Consider the following 25188-nt stretch of genomic DNA (forward strand, 5'->3'; position numbering starts at 1 on the left):
ACAAGATTTTTCTTCTTTTATACTTTTCTCGTTGATATCGTATAACCTATATTATACAACAAATCAGTATCGTTTTTATCAGACGTGTTTTATAATGTTGAAAGCTACGCTATGATGCTACGATGCAAAATCGTAGTTTCGATATTTTTGTAATTAATTATAAATTTTCCTCACTGCACGAACAAAAGCGACATCGGTTATACTAGATCGATTTTTCTCATTTTCTTCGTGATATCGGTAACCAAAAGCGTCGACCGTACCTTCGGAAAATTACATTTCACACAATTGCCCGAAATACAGATACATATATGTACATATAACCGGGAAGTTGTGCAAGGCGCACAGAAGGGAGCGGCGAAGGAAACGTGTCGAGCTTGCTCGTTCAAATCACGTATCTTGCTTTCTATTTATCTATCGTCGGGCTCACCGACAGGGATTCGTTTATCGCCGCATCCGCAAATTTATACTAGCTTCAAGGACACTCGCCCTATCTATCTCTACGTCACTGTTACGAATCGTAGAATACTCCCGATTGAATCGTGCCATATTCGAATGTTTCGTATCAGGAAGCTGAGCGGAAATTTTTCTTTGATATGAAATTTCATGTATTCATGATTCAATGCGTCTCTATATTGGAAGTGATATGTTGTCGTCCAAATTTAGTTCGTTCTTACAGGAATTTTAAATATAAATATGACTCGAAAAATAATGATAGAAATTCATCCTCGCTAACATTCAATAATTAATCATTCCCATCGAAATTCATAATTTTACATTATGGTAAATACTTAACTATATATCATTTATAATTAATCTATTAAACATATAATTGACAGAACATTTAAAACAAAAGATATTTAAGGCAAAAGCTTTGCTCTTTAATTATTTCAAACACTGTAACCAATTCATTCTATTCTTTCAGATAGAACCCAATATCAAGAGACACTCGCATAAAGGCCATTTGTCAACACCACTCACTTCGACAACGACCATCCTACGACCATGAAGCCCGATTCAGAACCACCGAGACATCCCTTCAGAATCAAACAATCCAACCCATAACTCGGTTAATCAATCACAAGATACGGTCTTAATCTCATTATCCAGTAGAGTCAACCTCCCATACAATAGAGGAATGATCCGCAATCAAAATGGTGATAGCGAGCGGATCCCCAGGCAGTACTGCGTCAAACAAGCTTAGGAGATCCCGCAGATTGTCTTCGACTAGGGGACTGAAGGTTCGACTAAACGCAAACACAGCCAACCAACCGATTCCCCAGCAAGACCTGAATCAGAAGCTCGGTCTGTGCCCGATAGTTAGTCGAAACGTGGTCGATACAAAAGGTAAGGCGTCGATCAATTGGGAATTGAACGAGAGAATCAGCCTGAGCAGTGGATCCAGTCCAGGGCTGGAGGTTCGGCCGGACGCGAAGAAAGGAATAGAATTGAGTGGAAATCGGAAGAAGCCGGAGACCAACGGCAGACAGGTGATGGTCGATAAGCAAGAGCGCCGTGAGAATGGGAAAATCGGCAAAACAAGTCTACAGTTCATGAACGTATCGGGATTTCAGCCGGAGGCGGAGAAGAGACGGAAAGACTCGTGGTCGATCGATGTGGATGTGATCGAGCGTCCAGGGGAGGAGGAGGAAGAAGAGAACGTGATCAAAAGCGATTCGAAGTATGAAATAGGAATCCCCAGCGAGGGGACCGCTGGGTCCAGGAAATCGACGAAGCAGAGGCGACAGCTGTCTACTGGGACCAAGTCGCAGAAGTGCGGGAAAAACGACGAAGACGAGAGCGTAAATGGGAAGTGGGGCAGGAAAAAGGTTGACAAAACTAACGACTCGATTTCCAAGAGGCTGGAGCTGATTCACGAGCTGAACCAGAAGATCCTAGCGAACTACGAGCGGTTCCAGCAGAAGTCTAGGTTCAAAAATCATTTGAAAGAGGCGAAGGATACTCTGTCTAAAAGTACCTCGAAAGAGCAGAGTGGCAGAAGTCGGTCGTCCTTGAAGGAAGAAAAGGAGCCGCGAAAAGAGGACTACGTATACGCGGAAGCCAGACGAAAGGGAAGAACAAAAACAGAATGCGTAATTCAGAGATCGTGTCAAGATCTGTTGACGCAGCGCAAGCTGGACATCGACAAGTTCACCTTCTCCAAGGATCACTGCGAGAAATTTACTGTCTCGAAGGATCATAGACTCGACGCGTTGGACAAGAAACGATCGACGAAAACGCTGTCGAAATCGAGAATTCTTCGCGATAATGAGAACTTCATCATGGCTCCGAAACCGGGTTTCTGTGAGATCAACGACGATAAGGATAGGCGAACGGCTACGAGGACCGAATACGGTAGTAGATCAAGACGAAACGAGGAAAGGAAGAGTGTTTTTTACCCGATCGAGGACGACGATGGTCAGGAAGACTCGAATAAGCACGTAGACGGCACGATCAACGATGACACCGATTGTCTAGGGAACTCCAGATTGTATCCAGAAACCTACAGCGATCGCTCTAACGAAACGAGAATCGAGTTGGCAAACGGGGACGATCGAGGTGGGACGAGCACGTCGAAAGAGGCGATAGATCGGGACGAAACGGAGACCGAGCGTGCGGCTGGAATCGATCAGACTGATGATAGGTCTCGAGAGGAGAAACGTAGCCAGGCTATCGATCAGACGGCTCACAAGATTCTGGAAAATCTCGACGAGACTATCGATAAATTTGATCGTGAAAAAATAGAAGGAGGAATGACTCGAGTCGAGGACTCGAAGAACGAAGAGAAGAAAAAGAGGGACAGCTTCGATGACTTTATGCAAAACAGTAGCGGCTCGTTGTCAGAGCTGACCAACCCGAAAGTGGCCGGACTCCAAGAGACCTTTAATTCCTCTTGGGACTCCGGTGTCGGTGTAGATGTCACCGGCGGAAGTGGTTGGGTCAGGATACACACCGGGATCGAGAGCAGCCTCGTCTATCTTACTCTGGATACCACCGCTAGAGACGTCTGCAGGGACATGCTGTTAGGCGACGACTTGTCTCTGTTTATACAGGTAAGCGGCCCCGAACTTCCGCGGCTAATTATTCATTTGATTTACGACGCAAAGGTTGCGCGACCGCTCGGGTTAACGAGAGGGGCAGACATGCTAATGAGGAACTGACGACGGAGTTGTCGACGTCTTTGCGACGTCGTTGGATGATGTTTACTCGAAATTGAAATGTTTTTTCTTTTTCTTTTCTTCTTTTTTGTTCGGTTTGAAAGTCGAACCAAGTCAGAAGAAGATGAGGATGGTTTAGTTCGTCTGAGGTAAAAAAGAGTTGGTGAGTTGTTAAGAGGAGTTCATTTCTGAGTAATTTGGATACTTTCTAACGAAGTTCGAACGTGTTTGAAGCTGAGTCACGCAGTATTTCACACTAGGAATATTTTCTTATTTCGCGTATGAAAAGCGTCTTACACAACACAATACACAACAATGTGCTTCGCTCGCATGTAGCCGAAATTCCAAAAAAATTCCAATCGCACGCGTAAACAATAATAGACATAGAAATGGCATCGCGTTACGCTCTTTAAAAAAATGTAAGAAAAGAATATGACAGACTGTCAAATGAGAATGTTCAAGCTCTGGTTAGAGGAAACGTGATAAAAAAGCGCGATTTAAGAAGGGGAAGCGAAGACGTGGGTGGCAAGAAGAAAAATGAAAGGAATTGAAAAAAGGAACGATATCTACAGTTAAGAACCCAGAGAAGGAGACGTGAAAAAGGAGAAAAATACGGGGGAAAAAATGCGAAGGGGTTTCAACGGAATATCACCGCGGGCTTTATCGCGTGCTCGAGCATTAACGACGTCTGCGACAGCGGGCGAACCGGAAATCCTGGCACACCGCAAGGTCTTTCCGAAGGGATCTGAGCGAGGCGATTTCGTTTCGTCGTCCTTAGAAAGGGTAAAGAGTTATCGTTTCCTTTTGATGAAAGAAAGATAAGCGTAGCTTATGTGTGTATGTATGTATGATGTGCAACATTACACGTTCTTAGTCGTAGAGCGGAATCGAGGGGTGAAAGTAATTTTCATATTTGAGAACTATGAACGAGGAGGAACTTTTGAATGCCTGATGTGAATGACTATGGAATATTTAGAGATTTCAGAATTTTAGCTCTGATATTTTGACAGATGAACAAGACACAGAATTAATAACATTTCTTGGAAGCTGTCAATAGCGTTTTGTTGAAGCGTTCTGTAAACTGTCCTTTTGGAGGTTTTAGTAGTTTGAATAATTTAACAATTTTAATGATGAAATTTGGCGACTCAAACTTTCGAGTAGTTAAAGTGATTGAGAATTTTGTACCATTTTAATATTGTTTGTATAAAACAAAGCTGTGCTGTATAAAATTTCTTCTACCTTCATTGTTTAAACAAAATTTGATATTAACAGTATTTAGAGTAATTAATCGATGTATATTCTTGCAAAATGTAGATTTTCCATTTGGAGGCATAATGCTTGAAACAGAGATAATATTTGTAAACCAATGTTGATTCGAGTTGCTTTTATTAACCTCCTTTTTATACATTTGCCGAGTAATATGTATATTGGAAACGTGATCGTTCCGAATCTCCGATACTCAGTAATATAGTCTGCCTGCATTTTAGGTCACGTTAAACCAGATATTGAGTAAACTTAAAGAGCCAGTGAGACGTTCAGAAAAGCGTCTTATTGTAAGGACTGTAACGGCAAACTCACTGAAACGTACTTACATTACATCTTAACCCAAAATCGATATCTTTCGGTCGCTATCTCTTTCAATCTTTTTCAATTATGAAAAATATCTCTCTCTTAAAATAAAAGCTCAAAAAATCGAGACAATTTTTGCTTTCAATCCTTCTGAAGAGCATCGTGCATTGTTTCGCGTAATAAAACAGGCCACCTCTTTGATACACAGAAACAAAGGTGACGTTGGATCAGAACGTAGCTAAAAAGGGGATGTACCGGGGCTAAAGGAGTTGCTTTCGACTTAACTTGCTATTCTCATCCGGGCAAACCGATTTCGCGTGTACGTTTCACCCGAACTTTCCTTCCGACCCTTTGCCCGATGCTGTATAATGAGTAGGACGCAAGTTGGCTTCTCAAAGATAACGAGGTACGCGCCAATAATCAAAGCAGGCTCAGACTTAAATAGCAGGCGTTCCTCTTAAAAGAAACCCCCCAGCTGGATACTGTCGGCTACTTGAAGTCAAACTCGCTGCGTACATCTGTACAGACGGCCGCAATAATAATGAATTTTCGTGTTTTCGTTTAATCTGTTCTTCTTCTATCTTTTTTCTTAAGACTGTTACGTCATATTGGAAAAATTAAAACAATCTCTGATTCTCTAAGTTCTTGTTGTGTATGATATTCATGATATTCATATTTGAAGACTAGGAGGAAGAGGAACAAGGAATATGAAAATATCTTTATTGAGAAAATTAAATATCAATATTCTAGTCAGTTAGTAGGTTAAAAGAGGCTTAAACTCGAACGGGTCTTAAAGCTGTCTACATTATAGTATAGGAAGGCTTACATATATCATGTCCAATCGATGACGTATGATCAAACTTTGGTATCTCGACAACGTCTTTAGCTTCCACGGGAAATTCATTAGAGTACGGAACGGTATGCGAACGACTTTCCCGGGCAGCTGTTGCGTTTGAGAGCACCGTTGAAACAGGTGTCCCCGATCTGAGAAACTATGGCAAGGAAGTCAGGCAGTTCGTAACACGTGAGTGACCGGTTCATGCTTCGAACAGGTGTTTAATTACATAAGGGGCGAACAAATTCACACGGGTTTACGTATCCGTCTCACTCGAATTCCAGCAATTTGCCGCAACTAGACGGACTTTCGAGAATTCATCTAGTTCGGAAGTGTAAAAAATAACAAAGATAAGAAAATAATGTCAAGTACGTATTTGATTTATAGAAACATCCTTTTCTCTGTTATACAATATGTACAATTTACGAAGCACTTGTTCCAAGAAACGAATCGTAATATGGAAGCAAATTCCTTCGTTAAATTTTATATCTTCGCACATGCACTTTTTTATATAATTTGTACAAATTAAATCAAAAACAGTCAAATTATTCCCACTTATTCCAACAATTATTCCACTTTGATGAAACAATTAGCGTAAAATTAGTCGGGCGCAACTAATATATGAATTTAATCATTCGAAGCGTGAACGCGTATCCGTCGGACGAATATTTCGCGCCGATTTCTCCAACTATCACAATATTTCCATCGGAAACGCTTTCTCGTTTAAATTGTTGTTCGTCGACGTTATGGACGAACGTGTAATCAATAGAAACACGCGATTAAGCTCGAATCGCGATTCATTGCAACGGATTTGGCTTCGTTCGCATGAAATCACGTTCTATCTCTCGTCAAATATATACCAGTAAGCCTGATCCGTTCCACTCGCTCAAAAACGCGTTACTTCTTAATTTATTTAATTTTAGCTCGGATTTAACCAGCAAATAAAACAATTTTCTATACTTCCTTGAAGGTAATCGTGTTTAAATGAACTGAAAATGTATTTAGGATATTTTCAACATTGAGTACTTACGCGAAAAATTTTAATTTTGCAGAGACAAACTAATAAACAATGAATATTTTTGAAATACCTCAGTTTTCATCGAAGCTTGATTTTGTTAAGTTTGAAAAATGATTGATACCTTGTTTATGAACGTGGATTCACGTGGCAACTGTCGAACATATTTTAACTGAAATTGATTACGAGATTGTTTGACATTATTTTTTACGGTTGATCGTTGATAAATTAGTTGCGATAGTGAAAATACGCGTGTAAAAGGCATAAACGTATACGTACCGGAGTTTCTAATCTGTGCAGTCGTATATAAACGTTTGTGTGTTTCTGTGCGCTAACGGTCTTAATTAGTATAATTACGAACATATTAATGTTAGCTAAGTTTCCTGATGGATAAAATTGTGTACACGTTAATATATGCTAATTACTGATTGTAGCGATCAGAAACGTAATATTACGCGCCAGTTTCTTTGAAAGCCTTTGCAAACAAGCAAACATTGTGTTATTGCAAATTTATTAGCGTCTTATTTATTGTTAGATAAATTTCAGAATATATTATTAAGAAATATACACGTTCATTTATTAGAAAGAATTTCCCAAAATTTCTAAAAAGATCTTAACCAGATAACTGATGAAATATACGAAATTGTAATTTCTCTAGAAACCATATGAATACCTCTATATTCGAAATTAACGTAAGATTTTGGTATCGGAAACCTGTAATTCATAGAATTTCAGGCCTTGAATGCAAATCTTGTCAAAGCTTGATACGTCAAGCTCATCTGTCAGTACGTAGGAACAATGTGCACAATGAGGAACACTACGCTATGGCAGATACGAGTTACGTCTTTGATTGTGACTTTAATACGAACAGTCATTATACGTTCTGCCCTTGAAAGGCTTCTTAAATGAAGGTTCATAATAGAATAGAATAGATTTATGTAAAGTATTCAGTTTTAATTAATGTTAAAGAGTAAATATCATTTCCAAATTATTTCCAAAATTATTTCTCTCCAAATTTCATACTTTTTAAATTCTGAATTTTACGTTCTTTATCGAGGACAGCGAAAACTACAGGGAGAACAAAATTTCTAAAAAAAAAACTGTTCTTTTATGCAATATTGCATGTTACATAACGCAGATTTCGACCGAAAATATTATCTAGAACGAGAAACACTTTGAAACAATATCGTAACAGCCGTTTGTAATTGCACAGAGAGTAAAAATTATATTTCGACGGTCGTTAACATTTAAAATATCGAGTTGAAAGCTCGTTCCGGTACCGAGTTTCGGGCGCATATCGCAATTAAAAAATCGCTAAAAGTGTTCGTACAGCGCGTACGTTCAGTGTTGAACCGATTCTGCATTATTTTCTATGACGATATAATTCGTAACACTGTGCTGCCGGTTCCAGCAAATGGAACGAAATTTCGCACGCAAAACACCATAAACTGATACAGGGAATTTGTTTTTCCGGCTTAAAATGACAGCAGACATTGAGCAAATAAAGGAAATAAAGTCGACCTGTAAAAAACCAAAAGTACAAAGCAAAAAACGATTATAGAAAGTATTAATGGTAAAATATTTCTGTAGTATGTTTTAAAAACAACAAGATGCATGAATCACAGGAATTCTGTAAAATAATCATCCAAAATATTAATCTTGAGAATGAATGTGAAATCCAGCCAGAAATCCAATAACTAATATGAAACTTCAAAACTATGCTCTCTATCTTCTGCCATTCACCTTAATTCCAACGTAATCAGCTGTCCGATGAGAACATTCCTTGCTAATTTAGACGATTGGACGGTAGGGAAGACCTTTCATCCGTCTTCGTGCAAAGAACGAACCTACGCTTCGACGGAAACAAGAAGCGAGAAGGGCGCTTTTCAACGCTTAATCCGGATAACAAATGACCTTAAAAATATCCGAGCCGCGTCGTCGGCTCTTCAGCGTCAGGAAAATTTCAGACGAATGCTCGATTCAGATTCTGCCGCGGGATTGAAAGCGGTTCATTTAAGTATCCGCCACGGGATAGACCGATGGTTAAATGGGGAACCATACCGTCCGTTTCATTCCACTATTTTCGCTGATGAAATCCCGATAATTCTTCTCGTGGCCGTGTTTTGTGCAGCAGATAAAAAGAACCCGGCGAATCTCCGTTAAGGAACGGCGATGATGCGACTAAAGGCGGATAAATGTGGTATGCTTCAATGTTGCTCGATATTTCTGGTTTTTGTTCCTCGAAATCTTATTATATATAATTTTATTACATTACAAAATTGTTGAAGTAATTACTTCAAGAACAACTCTACACCTTTTCTTTTGTATATCCGTGACATGGAGACCGTTGTTACGAAGAGAATAGAATTTAGTGAAACAAAAAATTCGAAATAAGGAAAGGTCCATATTATTGTGCCCCTAAATATACATTTGGTTTTGGGTTACAAGGTCTAGAAACAAAAGAGCTATAAGCAGATATCTATTGCTGTTTCTTGTAGCCTTCAGCTAGAGCTACACACCAAGGTTAACTTTCTGGTAATGTCCTTTGCTATAAATATATGAACGTGCTCCCTATCATTCTTCCTATTGTATTGTAACACTGTAAGAGTGAGAATCTGGATCAGCATACATTATACCTATACATATTTCAATATATCTTTTTATTACAAATTCATACAGTCAATCTCAACAAAAATAAATTAAATTAAAAAATAGCGGATGAATATTGACCTGCGTAGACCAGATGAATCGGTTCTTTCGATCGTTTAGTTATAGAATTATCGAGCATATTGTTGCGCAGAATGAAACGATGGGAAGGAATTTTTCGCGTACAACGAATAAAGGATGAGCTTAATATTATCGTTATCTGATATTACGCTGAGATATATGTATTAGAGTTATTATTTATTGTTCGCAAGCTAATTCTTCGTACGAGAAATGAAAAAAGATCGTACTTAAAAAATACCTGACAGGATCCTAAAGTCCAGCGAATCCAAATCCAAACGTGATACAGCACCCACGGCAAAACTCAGCTGAATTCGGGTTAACGAGCAGCTCGATTATCGATAATCCGGAGGGGTCCTCGAATATTTCCATCGACCAAAAAATTAACAGATAACATCTTCCAATTAACCGTCCCCATATCTCGAAATCCATTTTTCGTTATCGGCAGCTTCATTACCGCGCATTAGATCATGCCATGTTACGCTACTCGTTGCTCGCCAGATACTGTTTAATTAATCCAATAAAAATCGGCGTGACTGTCGCGAGTTTTCGCGAATGACGCTTTGAAAGAACTTCTTTGTTTCGTTGCAATTTCAGCTTGAAAAAGACAGAAGAAAAAAGACATGTGCAGAAATCCGATTCATCGGAAGTTTTTGCGAGTCGTCTCCTCCCCAGCACTCATCAGTCTCGATATTATTTCAACGTAAAACACTTAATAAATTTTCCACCACTTTTTCGCCGTTTCTTTTCGCGTTCCTCCACTAAGAGGATTAAAGGATCACGATTAGAGCATTTTCAGGCATTGCAATCCTTTTCAACTCTCCCCTTCCCTCTTTCTTTTTATTTTTTTTTTTTTTTTTCTGTCGCAATACGCCTGCTGGAAACGGTACTACGAAATTTTCGCGAGTTTTGATCCGTACACAAACGAATCGACAATGAAAGTTCACAGCTGTGCTACAAAAGAGCGATTACACGATTTACCCGTGTTCATGCCACCCTTTTGAAGACCAAACAAGTTCCAGGGATGTGTAGTAGCAGAGGGCTTTTGAGGGAATTTGTGTACATTCGAGTTTAGAGATTAATGTTGAGTGGATCGTGATAGCAAAGAACGGGGATTTTAATTCATTTTGCAGATGAATGAGAAAAAAAATGAGAAAATAAAAGATAGAAATAAAAAGTGGAATTTTGTTGACGCGTTGTAGTTAAGGGTAGAATACTTGATAGCGCCTTCAGTTCATTTTTCATGTGTCATTTAATGTTAGATATATGTATTATTAGCTTATATCAGCTCCATTTTTTCGCCCGGAAAATATATTTTCCCAGGGGAAACTTATTTGCAAACAAATCGCAGTCCAAAATCTACGCAAGAAATTTCGTTTCATGAAACCGTATATCTTCCAAACGTTGTATTCTACAAACAAAAAAAAAGGAAAAACTAAGTAAATAAATCGAAAATGGGAAGTAAAAAAAAAGGAAAAAGCAAAAGGAGAAAAAAGTAGCAGTTTCAGCCCATAAAGTTCGGGGAAAAAAGAGCAGAGAAATTGGACGTACGATTTCCCGGGAAAGTGGATTTGAGTGTAAAGTCGAAAACGACGAATTCGCGCTGCGGCTCGACCATGCCATAAATAAATATAAACTGCGGCCGTGTCCAGCTTAGAGCTTTCATAAAAATCGTAAAGTTGCCGGACACCTGGCCAAGCGTAAAGTGCTTTTTGACGAAGCGATCGTGGCTTTATCGCGGACCATTAAACGGAATATTCCTTCGTTCCTTTCTCTCTCCAGCACTCTTTTCCTTTTCTTTCGTCGATGTTAACCATATAAAAAGGGTTGAATAGACTGGGAAACAGGGTGTAGCTTCGTTCCTGTGCAGCAGCAATCGTTAAATAACGACTCGCCCGTAAAGAGTACTCGTTAAACGCGACAGCTCGTAAATTGTTGCTCGCGAACAAGGTAGCATCCAAGTTTTTATTTAGCTCTCTATAAAGGGAAGATATATCTTCGCCATTTTTAAATGGAAAAATTGTCGTTGGAAGAAGTTCAATGAAAAAATACGTTTTCTTTATTGCTACATGTGGCAAGTTAGAATGCAAAAAAAAGAAAAAATTGAATATATTCAACTTTGATTTATAATAAACGAGCAATGAACTCTGTGCTTTCTGCAGAAAATAAAACGTCACACATTTGGAAGAGCGTTTGCAGTTCTGCGATCATTTATTTAACTATACTGCAAATCTGAAACTATCCCGTTATAATTTATCTACACCCAACGAATTTTAAAAACACTGTTTCGAAGTATTTCGTATTTTCGAAACGAACGAAATTACCGCGATAAATTGTCTACATATACATAAACGATGGATGCTCATAATGAGTTTTGTTAATTACATGCAAGTCTCTGGGGACAACAAGTAGCCCAGTTTCTCTCATGTAGATCGATAACGTCATTTCTATCGAACAAAAATAAAATTCCGATAGGTTGACGAGAATTTTCAAGCTGAATTCGACCCTGAAAATGTTAAACATATAAAAGATGTAAAACATATGAACACATATTTTATAATGCGTCACAATTCTATACATAAACTTATATATATGTCGGAGATGAAAGAAAAACCGAAGCCTTCTCTTTGCAATTTTGGAAAAGTCTTCTAATGCTTTAGCCTAGATTTTATCATGGCTGTAATTAAGCAATTGTTGTCATTTGTAATTGTTTGATATTTGTGATAGCGACAGTGGGTTCGAGGTGACAACTGGTCGCCGAACGTAGCCACGGTCACGGGATAAACGTTCTGCCTGACGAAGGTGTGGATCGGTTGTATTGTTCTCCCTAGAAATCACATAGAATTGTACTTTGGAGATGTCGATATAATGGGACACACGTTGTATTAGGAATCAAACTCCAGACAGAAACTGCCTAGCAACGGCGTTTGGATCTTTCTCGATGCTTCCAAAGAGTATACAACAAACTCTTGGCAGAAACTGCCTAGCAACGGCGATTGGAACCTTCTCGATGCCTCCAGCGAGCATATAACAAACAAATGCAGTCGTACAGCGAAAAAGATTTTCATCAGATATTCATTCGTGTGATCGCCTTGGAAAGTGATACATCGAGCAGTTTACCGAGTGTCTCAGCAAATCGTATCTTTTTGTGTTTAAAATTATTCTACGCATAGTAAAGAGTTATCCCGTTGACCGTGGATTCGTTTGAATCCAGGAACATTGTTAATAGCGTTAATTAAATTCTTTATTCGTAAAACCTATTAATCGTTAATCTCATTATTCGCTAAATTTATTAATCGTAAAACATATTATTCGTTACTCTTATTATTCGTTAAACTTATTATTCTTTAATCTAATCATTAGTTAAACTTATCGTTTGTTAATCTTATCATTCATTAAACTCATTATTCATAATATTTTGTAAAATCTTGCATACTCGCGTAAATATAATCTCTGTTTCGTAAAACGATGGCTAATTCAAATGAAGAATCGTTACGCGCCTTAAATTCTAATGTTCACCCGACATATAGATACTGAAACGATACTCTTAATGGAAACAATGTCTCATTTTCCTCAGAGAGCTCTATATGCCCATGAAGGTGGTAAAGAAAATTTTGCAACCCATTTGTTTTCGTTCTCAAGGAAAGCCTCGGAGATATCAGGCGGTAGCTTGATCGCTTCCGGAGGACAATGCGTTTCCGAGCTGACAGAAAAATCGTCTGGTGGAATCGAATCGATTGATAAGCCATCGACTGATAGAATAGCGACTCCTTTCTAGAGAAGATCGCTTACGATATTTCGCTAGCTTTGCAGATGAGATTCTTCGAGAACGGAGGTTCTTGCGCGTCCAATCTTTTGAGAGAATCTTATTTCGAACTTATATGTAGTAGTTTCATAGGAATGTCGCTAATACGACAGTGGAGTTGCTAACAGATTCAGAAACTTGTGTTTATTTGTTTTTAATCAACATTGCCAATTTCAGACTGTAAAACAACATCGTTACTTTTCCAACAAACCGAGTATGTTAGTGAATTTCTGTGTCACGAATTCTCAGTATCTGCTCATCGATTCTCATTTCTACAAACATTAACAGCGTCCCATTAGAATCGAAACTTCGTAAACTTGCGAATAAGAGAAGCCAACTGAAGAACTGCAGCTACAACTTTGTCGCTACAAATTTACTTAACACTTTGACTGCCACATTGGTCAATATATTTTCTTTTTTTTTTTATTTATTTATTTACATTTTCCAATTTGTCCAGTAGGACATTTGGTAAAATATTATAGCTTAGTGGTATAATAATATAACATGTGGATGGCTAGCCCCAGTGGGATACCATCTTCGAATTTGATTGATTCATTTCTTTAGTGTGGTGAGTGTTTGTTTGTTAGGTTATGTCCTTTGTGAGATTTGTTGGGTGTTTCCTTCTTAATCTTCTTTTTATGTTTAATGCGCCGACCGTTTCCGCTGCCAGCCGGTTTGGGACATATAGAATAAGCAAATACTGCTTACTAATATCTTCTACACATTTCAACAATATATTCTGGATGTTTTGCTTACGACGAAATAACGAATACGAATGGTTTGTTGAAATAAACGAAGCCTTGTTATAATATGTCGCTATCAACTATTACCAAAGCGCCACGGTGGTCACCCGTGACCACCAATACCACCATAACCAATAAGATAAACAGTCCATTAAGGAAGAATGTTGTTTTACATCATCAATTTATTATTATTTTGCCATTATATGCCTTGAATAATAAAAATTGGCTCCCGTGGCGTCCTGAGCGAAACATGTGATTTCAGCGTGGCCGTCAAAGTGTTAATAACACTTTAATCGTACATCGCGCCGAAATTCTCATCAAGAACGATCATTTCGAACAAAACGAAGCCCTTTTATAGAACGTCCGAAATATGACCAGCTTTCCTGATTTCCTCTAAATAGAGAGGATCCGCAGGAAGTTACATTGGATGGCGGAACTTACGCCAAAGGAAATAATCTCGAAGATATTGCAGCGGCCGACCCGCTGTCTCTCTGTAGACGCCATTTATGTACATTGTAGACTGTACACGCGTCTGTTCGTACTTCTCGGTGACGTTTACACGGCATTGCCTGCGTTATTAACCGTTGTTTCATCATCAGGTTTGACGTTTAGTCGGCAACCCCGTTTTTGCGCTTCCGAGTGACTCGTGAATTTAATTTATTTACATCACGGTACGAATGTTGAACGTTCCGGAAAATTGAAATGATTAATCTTTAACAATTTTAATAGGGAGGAAATTTTCGTTGAACGAGTTCTCACACGGATTGTAAAATCATCGGCATAGTGATCGGATATAATGATACTAAAATTCGAGATCAGTTTAGAAGACATAAATTTATCGTTTTATTTAATTAATTATTCATAAAGTATAATTTTCTTTTTTTTTTAATCACATCGAAAATGTATCGAATATAAATGTAAAATATATGTTCTAAAGTGAATCGTACATGCAAGAAAAATCCAAGCTACATACACCGTTTGATCGCTTTGAAGAACGAAAAAGCAAAAAAAATGTTACCCCTTAATTTTTTACTTCATTTTGAAAACCTGTGCCATCCAACGAAACTCGCGCCAATAAATCTAGACCTAGCCATATTTCGCCAAAATGAATCCGGAATCCCGATACTGCGAACGTTTCCGTCGAAACAAAAACTAAACGACGTAATTCTACGTGGCGGGTAATTGCAGAGCGATCCACGAACATACGTACTTTCGTGTTGAACACGTGTTAATGTTCAAAACCGTAATGGAAAAACGTGGCGCAGCAACGGAATATTTTAATTACGCTGAACGAAACGACGTTCGCTGTAACATTCGCGGTCGATTATTTTTTAATAATTCAACAAATAAACTTTCTCGAGATATTTCCGTATTAAAAAATAGAAATTATTACCTGCAACGGGATTATTTTTTCGTTTCCTTCTTTTTATTTTCTTCCTTTCTTTTCTTTCTTTTTTTTTTTTGCTTTTATGAGTGGGAAGCAAGAAATGGAGATTACCGATGAGACGTTTAATCACGGATTTATTGTTATTTACTAAGCCTGAAGATTTGCGCAATAAATAATTGTTTTAGTATTTTTGTGGACGATAGCGAACAATGGCGACGACTTGCATTCACTAATCTAGAACTATGTGAGCTGAAAGTAAAGTCAAGTTAACATTCATCTTAGATACAAACTGCCTTCGTTTTATGGGATCCATAATTTTGATATTGTAAGACAGCAGATTAAATCTTAAATTGATTTATCGCAACTCACGTCGCTTGTATTCTGACCACAAGATGAATTAATCTTCAAAATTGCCAGAACCGCTCGATATATCTTAACAAGCTTCAACCAGCTTTCTCTACATTCCCAATTACCCGAGACAATCAATTAAACGTACTTAAAAAAAAAAAATAAAAGTTTCTAGGAAAGACGTATCGATTTACAGAGGAATCAAAAAGGAAGGAAAAAACCTGAGAGAAGGAACGTCTAGAAAAAAGACGATTAAACTCGTCGCTATGTGATGCAAAATGATCAAACTTCCGAGGAAGTTTGGCTGATTGCGGGTAAAAGACTGTTTGGTCAAAGCTGGACTTTTTCCAAGGAGAACCAGAAACTTCTCGATTGACGCGACGCTGAAAACTCCTTTCGACCACCCGACGAAGCGGTTTCTTATGAGAACCTTGTCTTACAGACGGTTCTGGATCGAAAACTTTACAACTCGCCACCTGGATGATGCTTGAAGCATCAAATCAAATTCGCGAAATTGGTGATTTCGAGGGGTGAACATACTGAAACTACTTGCGCTGTTTGGTAGAGTTATAAGAATGTTCCTTTATTACGAGTCACTGCTCGCATTAATACATTCACTACCGTTAACGTGAATTCACGTCATTTCGAATTCTGTTTTCAGTTACCGCTAATGCGAATTCGCGTCATTTTAGATTCTGTTTTTGGTTTCCGCTGACATGAATTCGCGTCATTGCGTAAATTTTTTTTCAGTTGCCCCCAAATTACCATATTTAACGGTTTTCAGCATATCGTTCACCTCAAAAAGAAATTTCCACGCAATGGGAATTGAGATAATTTTACGATATAGTTTCGCAATACAGCTAATCCCCTACGCAGTTGGCCAAAGAATGCAAATTGATTATTAATTTATTGGCTTTACTTCGCTACACAATGTGCCGTATAGTATCCAGTCTTTCAATACCTCAACGCGCTTTTTGTTGGAATTCCGTATTCTATACACATAGACAGTTATACACATCGTATGAGCGGGAAATCGCATCTGCAGCTTCTTCACTGCGGATTCAGAAGAATCGAGGGCGGAAGATAAAATAAGAGACATATATTTTTCAGTTATCGTGTCTGGATGAAAAAAAAACGGACTTATTTGCAACAGGAATTCAAGTCGTGATATAATAAAACAATACTTTTAAATTCACTCGCATTTTGATAACAGAATTTTGTGGCTATCAACTCTAAACTTATAGAAATTGTAGGCAGCGTTTAGCCAAGGCTCTGGCGTCAGAACCGTCAGCCGCGAATGTGCTAACATCAAAAATGTTTCCATCAGTTCAGAACATCCCCTACCAACATTTCACGTTGGTATCCTTTTGGTATTTCGAATTGGAATCCTTAAAATTTCGTGACCGCGTTATCGTTCCCTATTGGTCGATAACGCGCTTCGATCGTGAGTAGCGATCGCTGAGCCATGGATTACTGGCAATTTCAATCCCGTTGCCCGGCCATAGGAAGTAGTAAAACAGAAATCGTAAACAGCAACGCGCGGCACGATGCTGCGGTTCGAATTGGGATTGTTCGAAAGGTTTGGCGTTCGAATTGGATGTTTAATGGGTTTTCGATCGACGTGAGTGGATACTGGGCGTTTGAGAATTTGATAATGTCAGAGCGAATGTGACGGCAGGTTGTTTATGTTATTTTGATGAAGAGTTTCGTTACTAGAATTTTATGACGAGGCGAACGAACCGAGTGAATTCGTTGGTGCACAATTCTCTCGCCATGCTTATTAGGAAAATTAATATTAAGCGATTGATTAAATATAGAACTCGATACTTTAACGTACAAATGTATATTTTCTGTTCACGTCGATAATTGTTAGAGATAGATTTCAAATTTAACTGGCTATTATTTTATATTCTCGTTAAAAAAAAGTTCTCGAGTGGAAAAAGGGCAACTGAAATTTCAGACGAAATAAAATCGTTGAAATTTGAAAGATGTCGAAGTAACGAGTAATAAAATAACACGTGTTCGTTACAATAACATTTCGTTTCAGTTTTCAAACAAAAGCACACACCCTTTGTTATTAGCAACGAGTTAACGAACTAATCACAAACTACTCCGGGAATAAAAGAGTTCAGTCATCCATCTGTTATGGAAGTTTTGATGTACCGCACCGTGGTTATCATTAGTGTTTTCAAACTAACGTACGAATCGAGCGCGTGGTGAAACCCGACCACGTCAGGTTGAAATGTTTTTTAATTACCGAAGATGAAAGGAAAGCGCAGCTTCGATCCGGAAAATTCACGGCCGTGGAATATCGCGAGCTTTCGAATAACATCGCAAGCCTCGTTGTCGAAATTAAGATGGAACGTGGCCAGCTAGCGCGTTCGGCTTAATTAAGTTAGGAAGATTTACGCGGAAACACGCGAAAACTCGTCGTTCGTGACGAAACGCTGCGACGTTGCCAGACTGAGGGCAAATGAAAAATACCAGCCGAAATTTCCTTTCTTCCTCTTTTTTTTAAATAGCTCCTATCTATCGTATTTATCTCTGGATATAGTTTTTCGCCAGCTTCGATATTTGAACTACGAGGAAATAGAATTAATCAATTCTACCGTGTACAGTGCACTGTTCAAAAATATCTGGATATTTTATTATTTTTTTAATGGGACGCAATTTAATTAAAAAAATTGTAAATCAGAAGATTCAGGATGATTTTATTATTTACCAGAGCTATGATAAAATTTCATAATACGATAAAAATGTATTTTTTAAATTTTATTATGGAGCAATAACTATCGTTTAAAGAATTTATCATCTTCGACTTATTTATTTTGCTGCCCATAAGAAACGTTACTTATGATTTCTCCTTTCCACAAGGAATTATCCGCTTTTGTGCTACAAATTTCACTTCATCCTTTACAAACGAGATTACGTTTCTTTTTATGTAAGCTAGATCAGAGATTGTATTTGCCGCACGAGCCGATAATAAGATCCATTAAGAGATTACGCTCGTTTTTCAGTACGGAGGCGAGTCCGGAAGGAGATTGGCTTCTCAGGAGAAACCACTCGAAATACAGGACCAATTTCTTCAAAAGCTCGGCTACCAGGACGTATCCAGGCGGTCAAGACTCGGAGTCGATCCTGAATTACGACACCTCATCGCGTTCCACGTGGGTGAGTGTGATTTATTCTATTCTACGAGCCGGTCCCTTGCTTCGACGTTGTTTGGTGTCCACTTATCGTGGACCACACGCGTCTCATTTCGATTTTTCTTGTTAGGCTCGATGTTCTTTCGTGTCTACCAACGGTTCGTGGTGCTCTCACCAAGACGAGAGTTTCTAGAATAACATTAGGGTCGAAGTGGAGGCACTTTCGTTCGAGTTTGTTAAACCGCTGAGATTCTGGGAATAGTATAATTAATTTGTTACCCGTATATTAATCATTCAATTTCTAGTTAAAAAACTGAATCAGTTAGTTTTTATATTCAAGTGGTCAGAACATCGGTAAAAGTTATTAAAAAGATCTTTTAAGATAACCATAACGTAAGTTTTAAAAATCTTCCATTATTATCTTTAAAAAAGAAAGAAGCTCGTTAAAAAATCTCGGTCCTTTCAACGTAAATTACGGGTGCAAGCTTTCATCTCTGTCAGTGCAACGTCGAACGATGCAGGTTCGTGTCAGTCCTCATTTGCAGCCAGCACATTCTCGACCACGACAGGGGAACACGGACTATGTAACGAAATTTCACGTGCAGCGACACCCTCGAAAATGCCATAGGCCCGTCCTTTTATTAAACGCGACGCCTCTCAGGGAACTTGGCAAATGTAGCTTATCGCGCTCCTAGAATTGCTCGTGTAGTGACACTTGTTTTCGATCGATTCTTTCACATATTCTCAGCTTCCGAATTTTTACTACATCAAAGAGTTCAAAGAAATTTAGCAAGTTTTTATATTTACTGTAAGTCCCAGTTAACGTTAGAATGACTGATCTGTAACGAGTACCTATGTAAATATTTTATACATAAATATACGTAATACATTCCTGGATAATAATGCAAGCGATATGTAATATATTTATGCATTATGCACACATTAAGATTGAAAAATTGGACTGCCGTAGCAAGATCAATATCAATTTTGCTATGATCTGTCTACAATGAGGATTAAATGAATAAATTACAGTGAGTTTGAACGAACGTTTAAGGTGTAAATGAGAAGCTGAAAGATAATGGAGTTGTTAATTAAAAATTTAATAACATTAAATCCGAAAGCTCTTTAACGAGAGTGATGATATTTAACTGCAACGTCAGCGGCCAGAAACCGAGAGATTCTGGTGGACAATGTAATTAATTTAAATGAGTTTGACGAAGCTTGATGAAATTGCATAAAAATTCGTGACGAGATTAAATAAAATTACCCATTATATCCTTATAATTATTTGTAAAAAGAGATTATATGAAAACTACGAAAGAACACGATAAGTCGTTTTTCCCCGCTAGTTACAAGAAGTGAAAAATTTTAATGTCTCACTTCATTTATGAGCGATGCGAAACACGCGCGAACGAAAGGTTAAATATCGAAATGACATGTTTCTGTAACGAGTCCTAATTAAGGAGCTCGGTATAATAGATGTAGTATCAATCAATCATTTGCTAGACGCGTAATTGCGTACGTTAATCGCGCTAATTATACGGATACTGGAAAATTCTGGTGACTATACCTACAATTCGGACGATATAGAACATTTCCTCAGGCGATTAGCTTATAATTAATTAATTTGATACATCGCGATTGATTCGTATTATTTTATTTACTTTGGCAAAAATGTAACGAATATATCTTCCGGTGGCGTAAATTCGCAACAGTTATAGTTAAATTAAAATCTCTAAGCACAACTATAATTTCATTTTGTCTTCTTTTACTATCGATATATTGATTGTCCAAATCCAATTTCTGTTTGCCATCTTTTATTCTGCTTGCAATGAGCCATGTAACCAAAATAGAGGCAACGCAATCGAAAATACTCAGAAAAATAGTAAACGCGCCATGGTACGTTAGGAACGAGGACATTCGGAAAGACCTGGGAATACCAACGGTCAAGGAGGAGATTAACAAAAGTGCAAGAAGGCACGGAGAAAGAATAGCTGCGCACCCAAACCGGCTGGCAGCGGAAACGGTCGACACATCAAGCATAAAAAGAAGATTAAAAAGGAAACACCCAACAGATCTCACAAAGGACAAAACCTAACAAACACGTATTATCTGAGATAATTAAAGAAATAAATCAATCAAATTCGAAGATGGTATCCCACTGGAGGTAGCCATCCACATGTTATAATACTATATCACTAAGCTATAATATTTTACCAAATGTCCGACTGGACAAATTGTAAAAAGGTAAATAAATAAATAAAAAAAAAATCTTTTATTCTGCTTGAAAAAGATGGAGAGCTACATGTATTCCTGAACGTAGCGTCGATTCAACTTCTATTTATTATCAATTACAACCTGACCCTATTCTAATTTAACCATAATTTCATCTTAATTTCTGTCCCAGGTCTTACTCTATCTCAGTTAGACGAAAGCAATTCTTTTTTTTTTTTTTTTTTTTTATTTATTTGTTGAAATTACAATCAATTCTCGCGTTGAGAATTTTCAGTAATTTTTCTGGCGTGGCGCAGTGACATGGCTATTTATTTACAATAAGTTAATACTATTATAGCTAGATATAATTTATAAGTATTATAAGTAAGTGCATATGCTTAATTTGGATAATTAAGTGAATCTGACGTTTAGGTCTAGCGGGTAGTGCCTCTTCAGCCTGCGAGTCTGGTCCGTCGTGTGGAGTAGTCCAGTGATTAGGGGGTTTTGGTGTTTGTTGATTCTTTTGCTGTATCTGTTGCTATATTTTGCTATTTCCTCTTTGACGGTGGGTATCTTGAGGTCGCGGTGTATTGATTCATTGGTTACATACCAAGGTGCGTCAATTAGGGATCTTAGCGTTTTCGATTGAAAGCGTTGGAGTATTTCTATGTTGGAGTTGCTTGCTGTTCCCCATAGTTGGATTCCGTAGGTCCAGACAGGTTTTATTACGGTCTTGTAGAGGGTAATTTTATTCTGTATATTTAGTTTGGAGCGTCGGCCCGTGAGCCAATAGAGTTTTTTTAGTTTGTCCTTTAGTTGCTTCCTTTTATCTGAGATGTGTGTCTTCCACGTTAGTCTCCTGTCCAGGGTCATGCCCAGGTATCGGACTGTGTCCCTGCTAGGAACTGTTGCATTGTTGATGGTGACCTGGGGGCAGGTTTGTTTTCGGAGCGTGAAGGTTACATGTGTGGATTTCTTTTCGTTGACTTTGAAGCCCCATTTGTGAAACCACTTTTCCATGGAGTCGAGACTTCGCTGGAGAGTGGATGAGGCTATTACCGGGTCAGCGTGGGAAGCTAATAGCGCTGTGTCGTCTGCAAATGTCGCTATTGTTATATCATTTGATATGGGTAGGTCGGCAGTGTAGATGGAGTACAGTAGGGGTCCGAGGACACTACCTTGGGGTATGCCGGCTTCTATTGGGAATGTTGCGGAAGTGGCGTCTAGGTATTTAACCATGAATTGTCTATTGGTTAGGTAAGATTTTAGGATGGAGTAGTAGGGGTGGGGTAGGATCTTTTTAAGTTTGTATAGTAGCCCTTCATGCCATACTTTATCGAATGCCTGTTGGATGTCTAGGAAGACCGCTGAGCAATATTTTTTCTTTTCGAGTGTTTGGCTGATCGTATGCGTTAGGCGGTGGATTTGCTCTACTGTAGAATGATGTTTTCGGAAGCCGAATTGGTGATCTGGGAGTGTTTTCAAGTTCTCCAGGATTGGAAGGAGTCGGTTCGTGAGCATCTTCTCGAATAGTTTGGACAGGGTAGGTAAAAGACTGATTGGGCGATAGGAGCAGGTTTCGTATATCGGTTTACCGGGTTTGGGGATGAGGGTAATCAATGAGATTTTCCAAGCCTTAGGATAGTGTTCCAGGCGAAGGATAGCATTAAAAATCGATGTGATGAGTGCTATCCCTTTTGTGGGAAGTTCCTTGATTGCTCTATTGCCTATTAGGTCGTGTCCTGCTGCTTTCTTGGGGTTTAGGCGACTGATTGTTTCTATAGTCTCAGCAGAGGAGAAGGGTTCGATAGGAGGGGACATTTGGAAGGGGGTGTGCAGGTATTCAGTAACGTCCGCGGCGGTTTGGGGGGAATGGGGTTTGAATACTTTTGACAAGTGTTTTGCAAACAGGTCGGCTTTTTCTATGGGGCTTCGCGCCCATCCACCTTGCGGACGGCGGATAGGTGGGATTATTTGTGGGGGGCGTGTGAGTTTCCTGGAGGCCTTCCATAGTGAGTAGTTGGCGTCGGCTGTGGGGGACAAGCTGGCGAGGTATTTATGGAAACAGTCGTTTTTATAGTTTCTTAGGGTTCTGGATAGCTTTCTAGTTGCGTTGTTAAGTTTGCGTTTGTCCTCCGGTGTTCTATGGGTCTGCCATACTCTTCTTAGTCTTCGTTTTTCTGCTATTTTTTTTAGTATGTAATGGGGATATTCTTGTTTGCTGTTAGATGGCTTTGTCGGTGTGGAGAGGCGGATTGCGTTTATTATGCTCGTGTTTAAGTATTCCGTGGCTGCTTCGATATCTTCCTTTGTTTTTAGTGGGGTGAAGGCTGAGGTTGAGTGTGTAAAGACTTCTCTGAAGAGCTGCCAGTTGGTGTGTTGGTTGTGAATGGTGCCATTAGGTGTATTCTCGATGATTGTTGAACTGACTGTTGCTATCACGGGAGAATGATCAGAGGAGAGATCAGCCGAGGAGTTGATCTGGACGTGTCTTGATGGGATATTTTTAGTTATGAAGAAGTCGAGAAGGTCGGGTATTTTGTTGGTGTCAGTGGGCCAGTATGTGGGTTCGTATGTGGTGAGGTAGTTGAGGTTGTTGTTTGTTATGCTGTTTAAGAGGTTTTTGCCTCTTGCTGTAACCAGTCTGCTGCCCCATTGGATGTGCTTGGCGTTGAAAGCAATTCTACATTCTAATATTCCGTTTTTGTACTTAACCTAGTAATTGGAGAAGATAAGGTAACTCATCGACCAAATTTCAAATATTTCATCGTGTTATGGTTGTTCGCCACTATATATCACATTCAGAATTTTCGGCTAACGATTTAAGCGTTTGATCGTTAAAGGGCTAAAAAACAAAAACACGATGTGAATTATATTCTTCTCCTGTGGTCTCCAATTACTGGTCAATCGTCAATTTTCAATTGCCAGCTCTCAACCGTAGTTCCTTTCATCCGTTCAATCGTCCTGTCATCGGTTTCCATTTCGCAATTTCGCGCTCAAAATTAAAATAATTACATCGTGAACACGTTTTCACCGTTTCGCTTCTCGTTCTCGCAATTAAAACGAAATACACACAGCGAACGAGCGAACGGACGTCGTCGAAACTTTGGGGACAATCGAGAGCCGATCAATCGACACAATCAATTTTATGAACTATCAAGTTGCGATAACTCATTACGTGGCTGCCCGTGAAACCATCGTCGAGCGTTAATCGGTCGATCAACTAACCGTACAGTTTAACGCGACCGAATTCCTCGCAGTGAATGGCTGCCGGAAATCGGATGTGCATTGTTCGCGACAACTTTATACCAGCGTCCCGGTGTGACACCGCGTGTTTCTGGCATCAATGTAATACACTGTTATACGTATAGAAGACCGATTCTCACTTCTTTCATTTTGCCTGTTTTTCTACGCAAATTACGAAAGATACTTCATCGAGGTCGCAAATTAACGAACAGTCATGAAGCCATGGCCACAGCTCTGTTTTATCGGTCGCAATTTCCGTTTGCTCCTGTTTTTAGAATGCTACTAGTTTACAGGTACCATACTTTCTAGCGTCACTTACACCTCCGTCTATAAATATTAGAACACTTATGAAACGTGGGAGGAATGTTTCCGAAAAACTGTTAGTGGACTATGAAAAGGTTTTTCTCAATCAATATGTTAATTTTGGCATCTGTGTTGGACGTTAGATTCTCTCTATTATGTTTATTATTACTTTATATTGTAAACATGAACATCGCGAATCAGGGCATTAAAGAAGCAAAGCAAGCCATAATGTCCTGCGACAGCGAAGATTAAAAGCTCGTGCATAACACAAAAGATGCAGTGAAAAGCTCGCGAGCTTGTTCCGAAGTAAAAACCTTCTTGCTTTCTGTATATATTTTTTTTCTTTTTCGTAACCTTTTATTCTGTTATCTTAATCAAAGAAAACGGATAATGTCAACAACTTTTAATATACCCATTACTATAGATAGCTTCTTTTAACGGAAGGAAGAAGGCAGGTATAAAGGGAGATTTTTCAAAAGTTAGCAACCGAGCAGAAAAATATTGCTGATATTGCTGAAGTTAATAAAAGGTGGAAAGTTATTATGGATACTGAAGAAAGATGACATAGATTAAAATGTCTGAAAAAACTTAATGTCTCTGCTCCTTTTAAAGCTGCTTTTATAAGAATATTATGGAGGATAAAGTTACACGATTGAGAGAGACAGGCAGTGTAACGGACAAGAAATTGGAGCACGACC

The 25188-nt window shown here is 38.7% G+C and overlaps 1 protein-coding gene across 1 annotated transcript in view; it reads left to right on the top strand.

Annotated features, from left to right (window-relative positions):
- Window positions 1–970: 970 nt before the first annotated feature.
- The window catches only part of LOC117237548, a 90379-nt gene continuing 66161 nt past the window's right edge, over window positions 971–25188 (top strand). Inside the window, exons 1-2 of the mRNA XM_033501618.1 lie at window positions 971–3050; window positions 18599–18752. Of these exons, the coding sequence (XP_033357509.1) occupies window positions 1152–3050; window positions 18599–18752 (2053 nt within the window). The 5' untranslated portion in view covers window positions 971–1151. The remainder of the gene's footprint in view (window positions 3051–18598; window positions 18753–25188) is intronic.

Source organism: Bombus vosnesenskii, unplaced genomic scaffold (genome assembly GCF_011952255.1).
Source record: "Bombus vosnesenskii isolate JDL3184/JDL3185 unplaced genomic scaffold, Bvos_JDL3184-5_v1.1 scf7180000013379, whole genome shotgun sequence".
Classification (NCBI taxonomy): Eukaryota; Metazoa; Arthropoda; class Insecta; order Hymenoptera; family Apidae; genus Bombus; species Bombus vosnesenskii.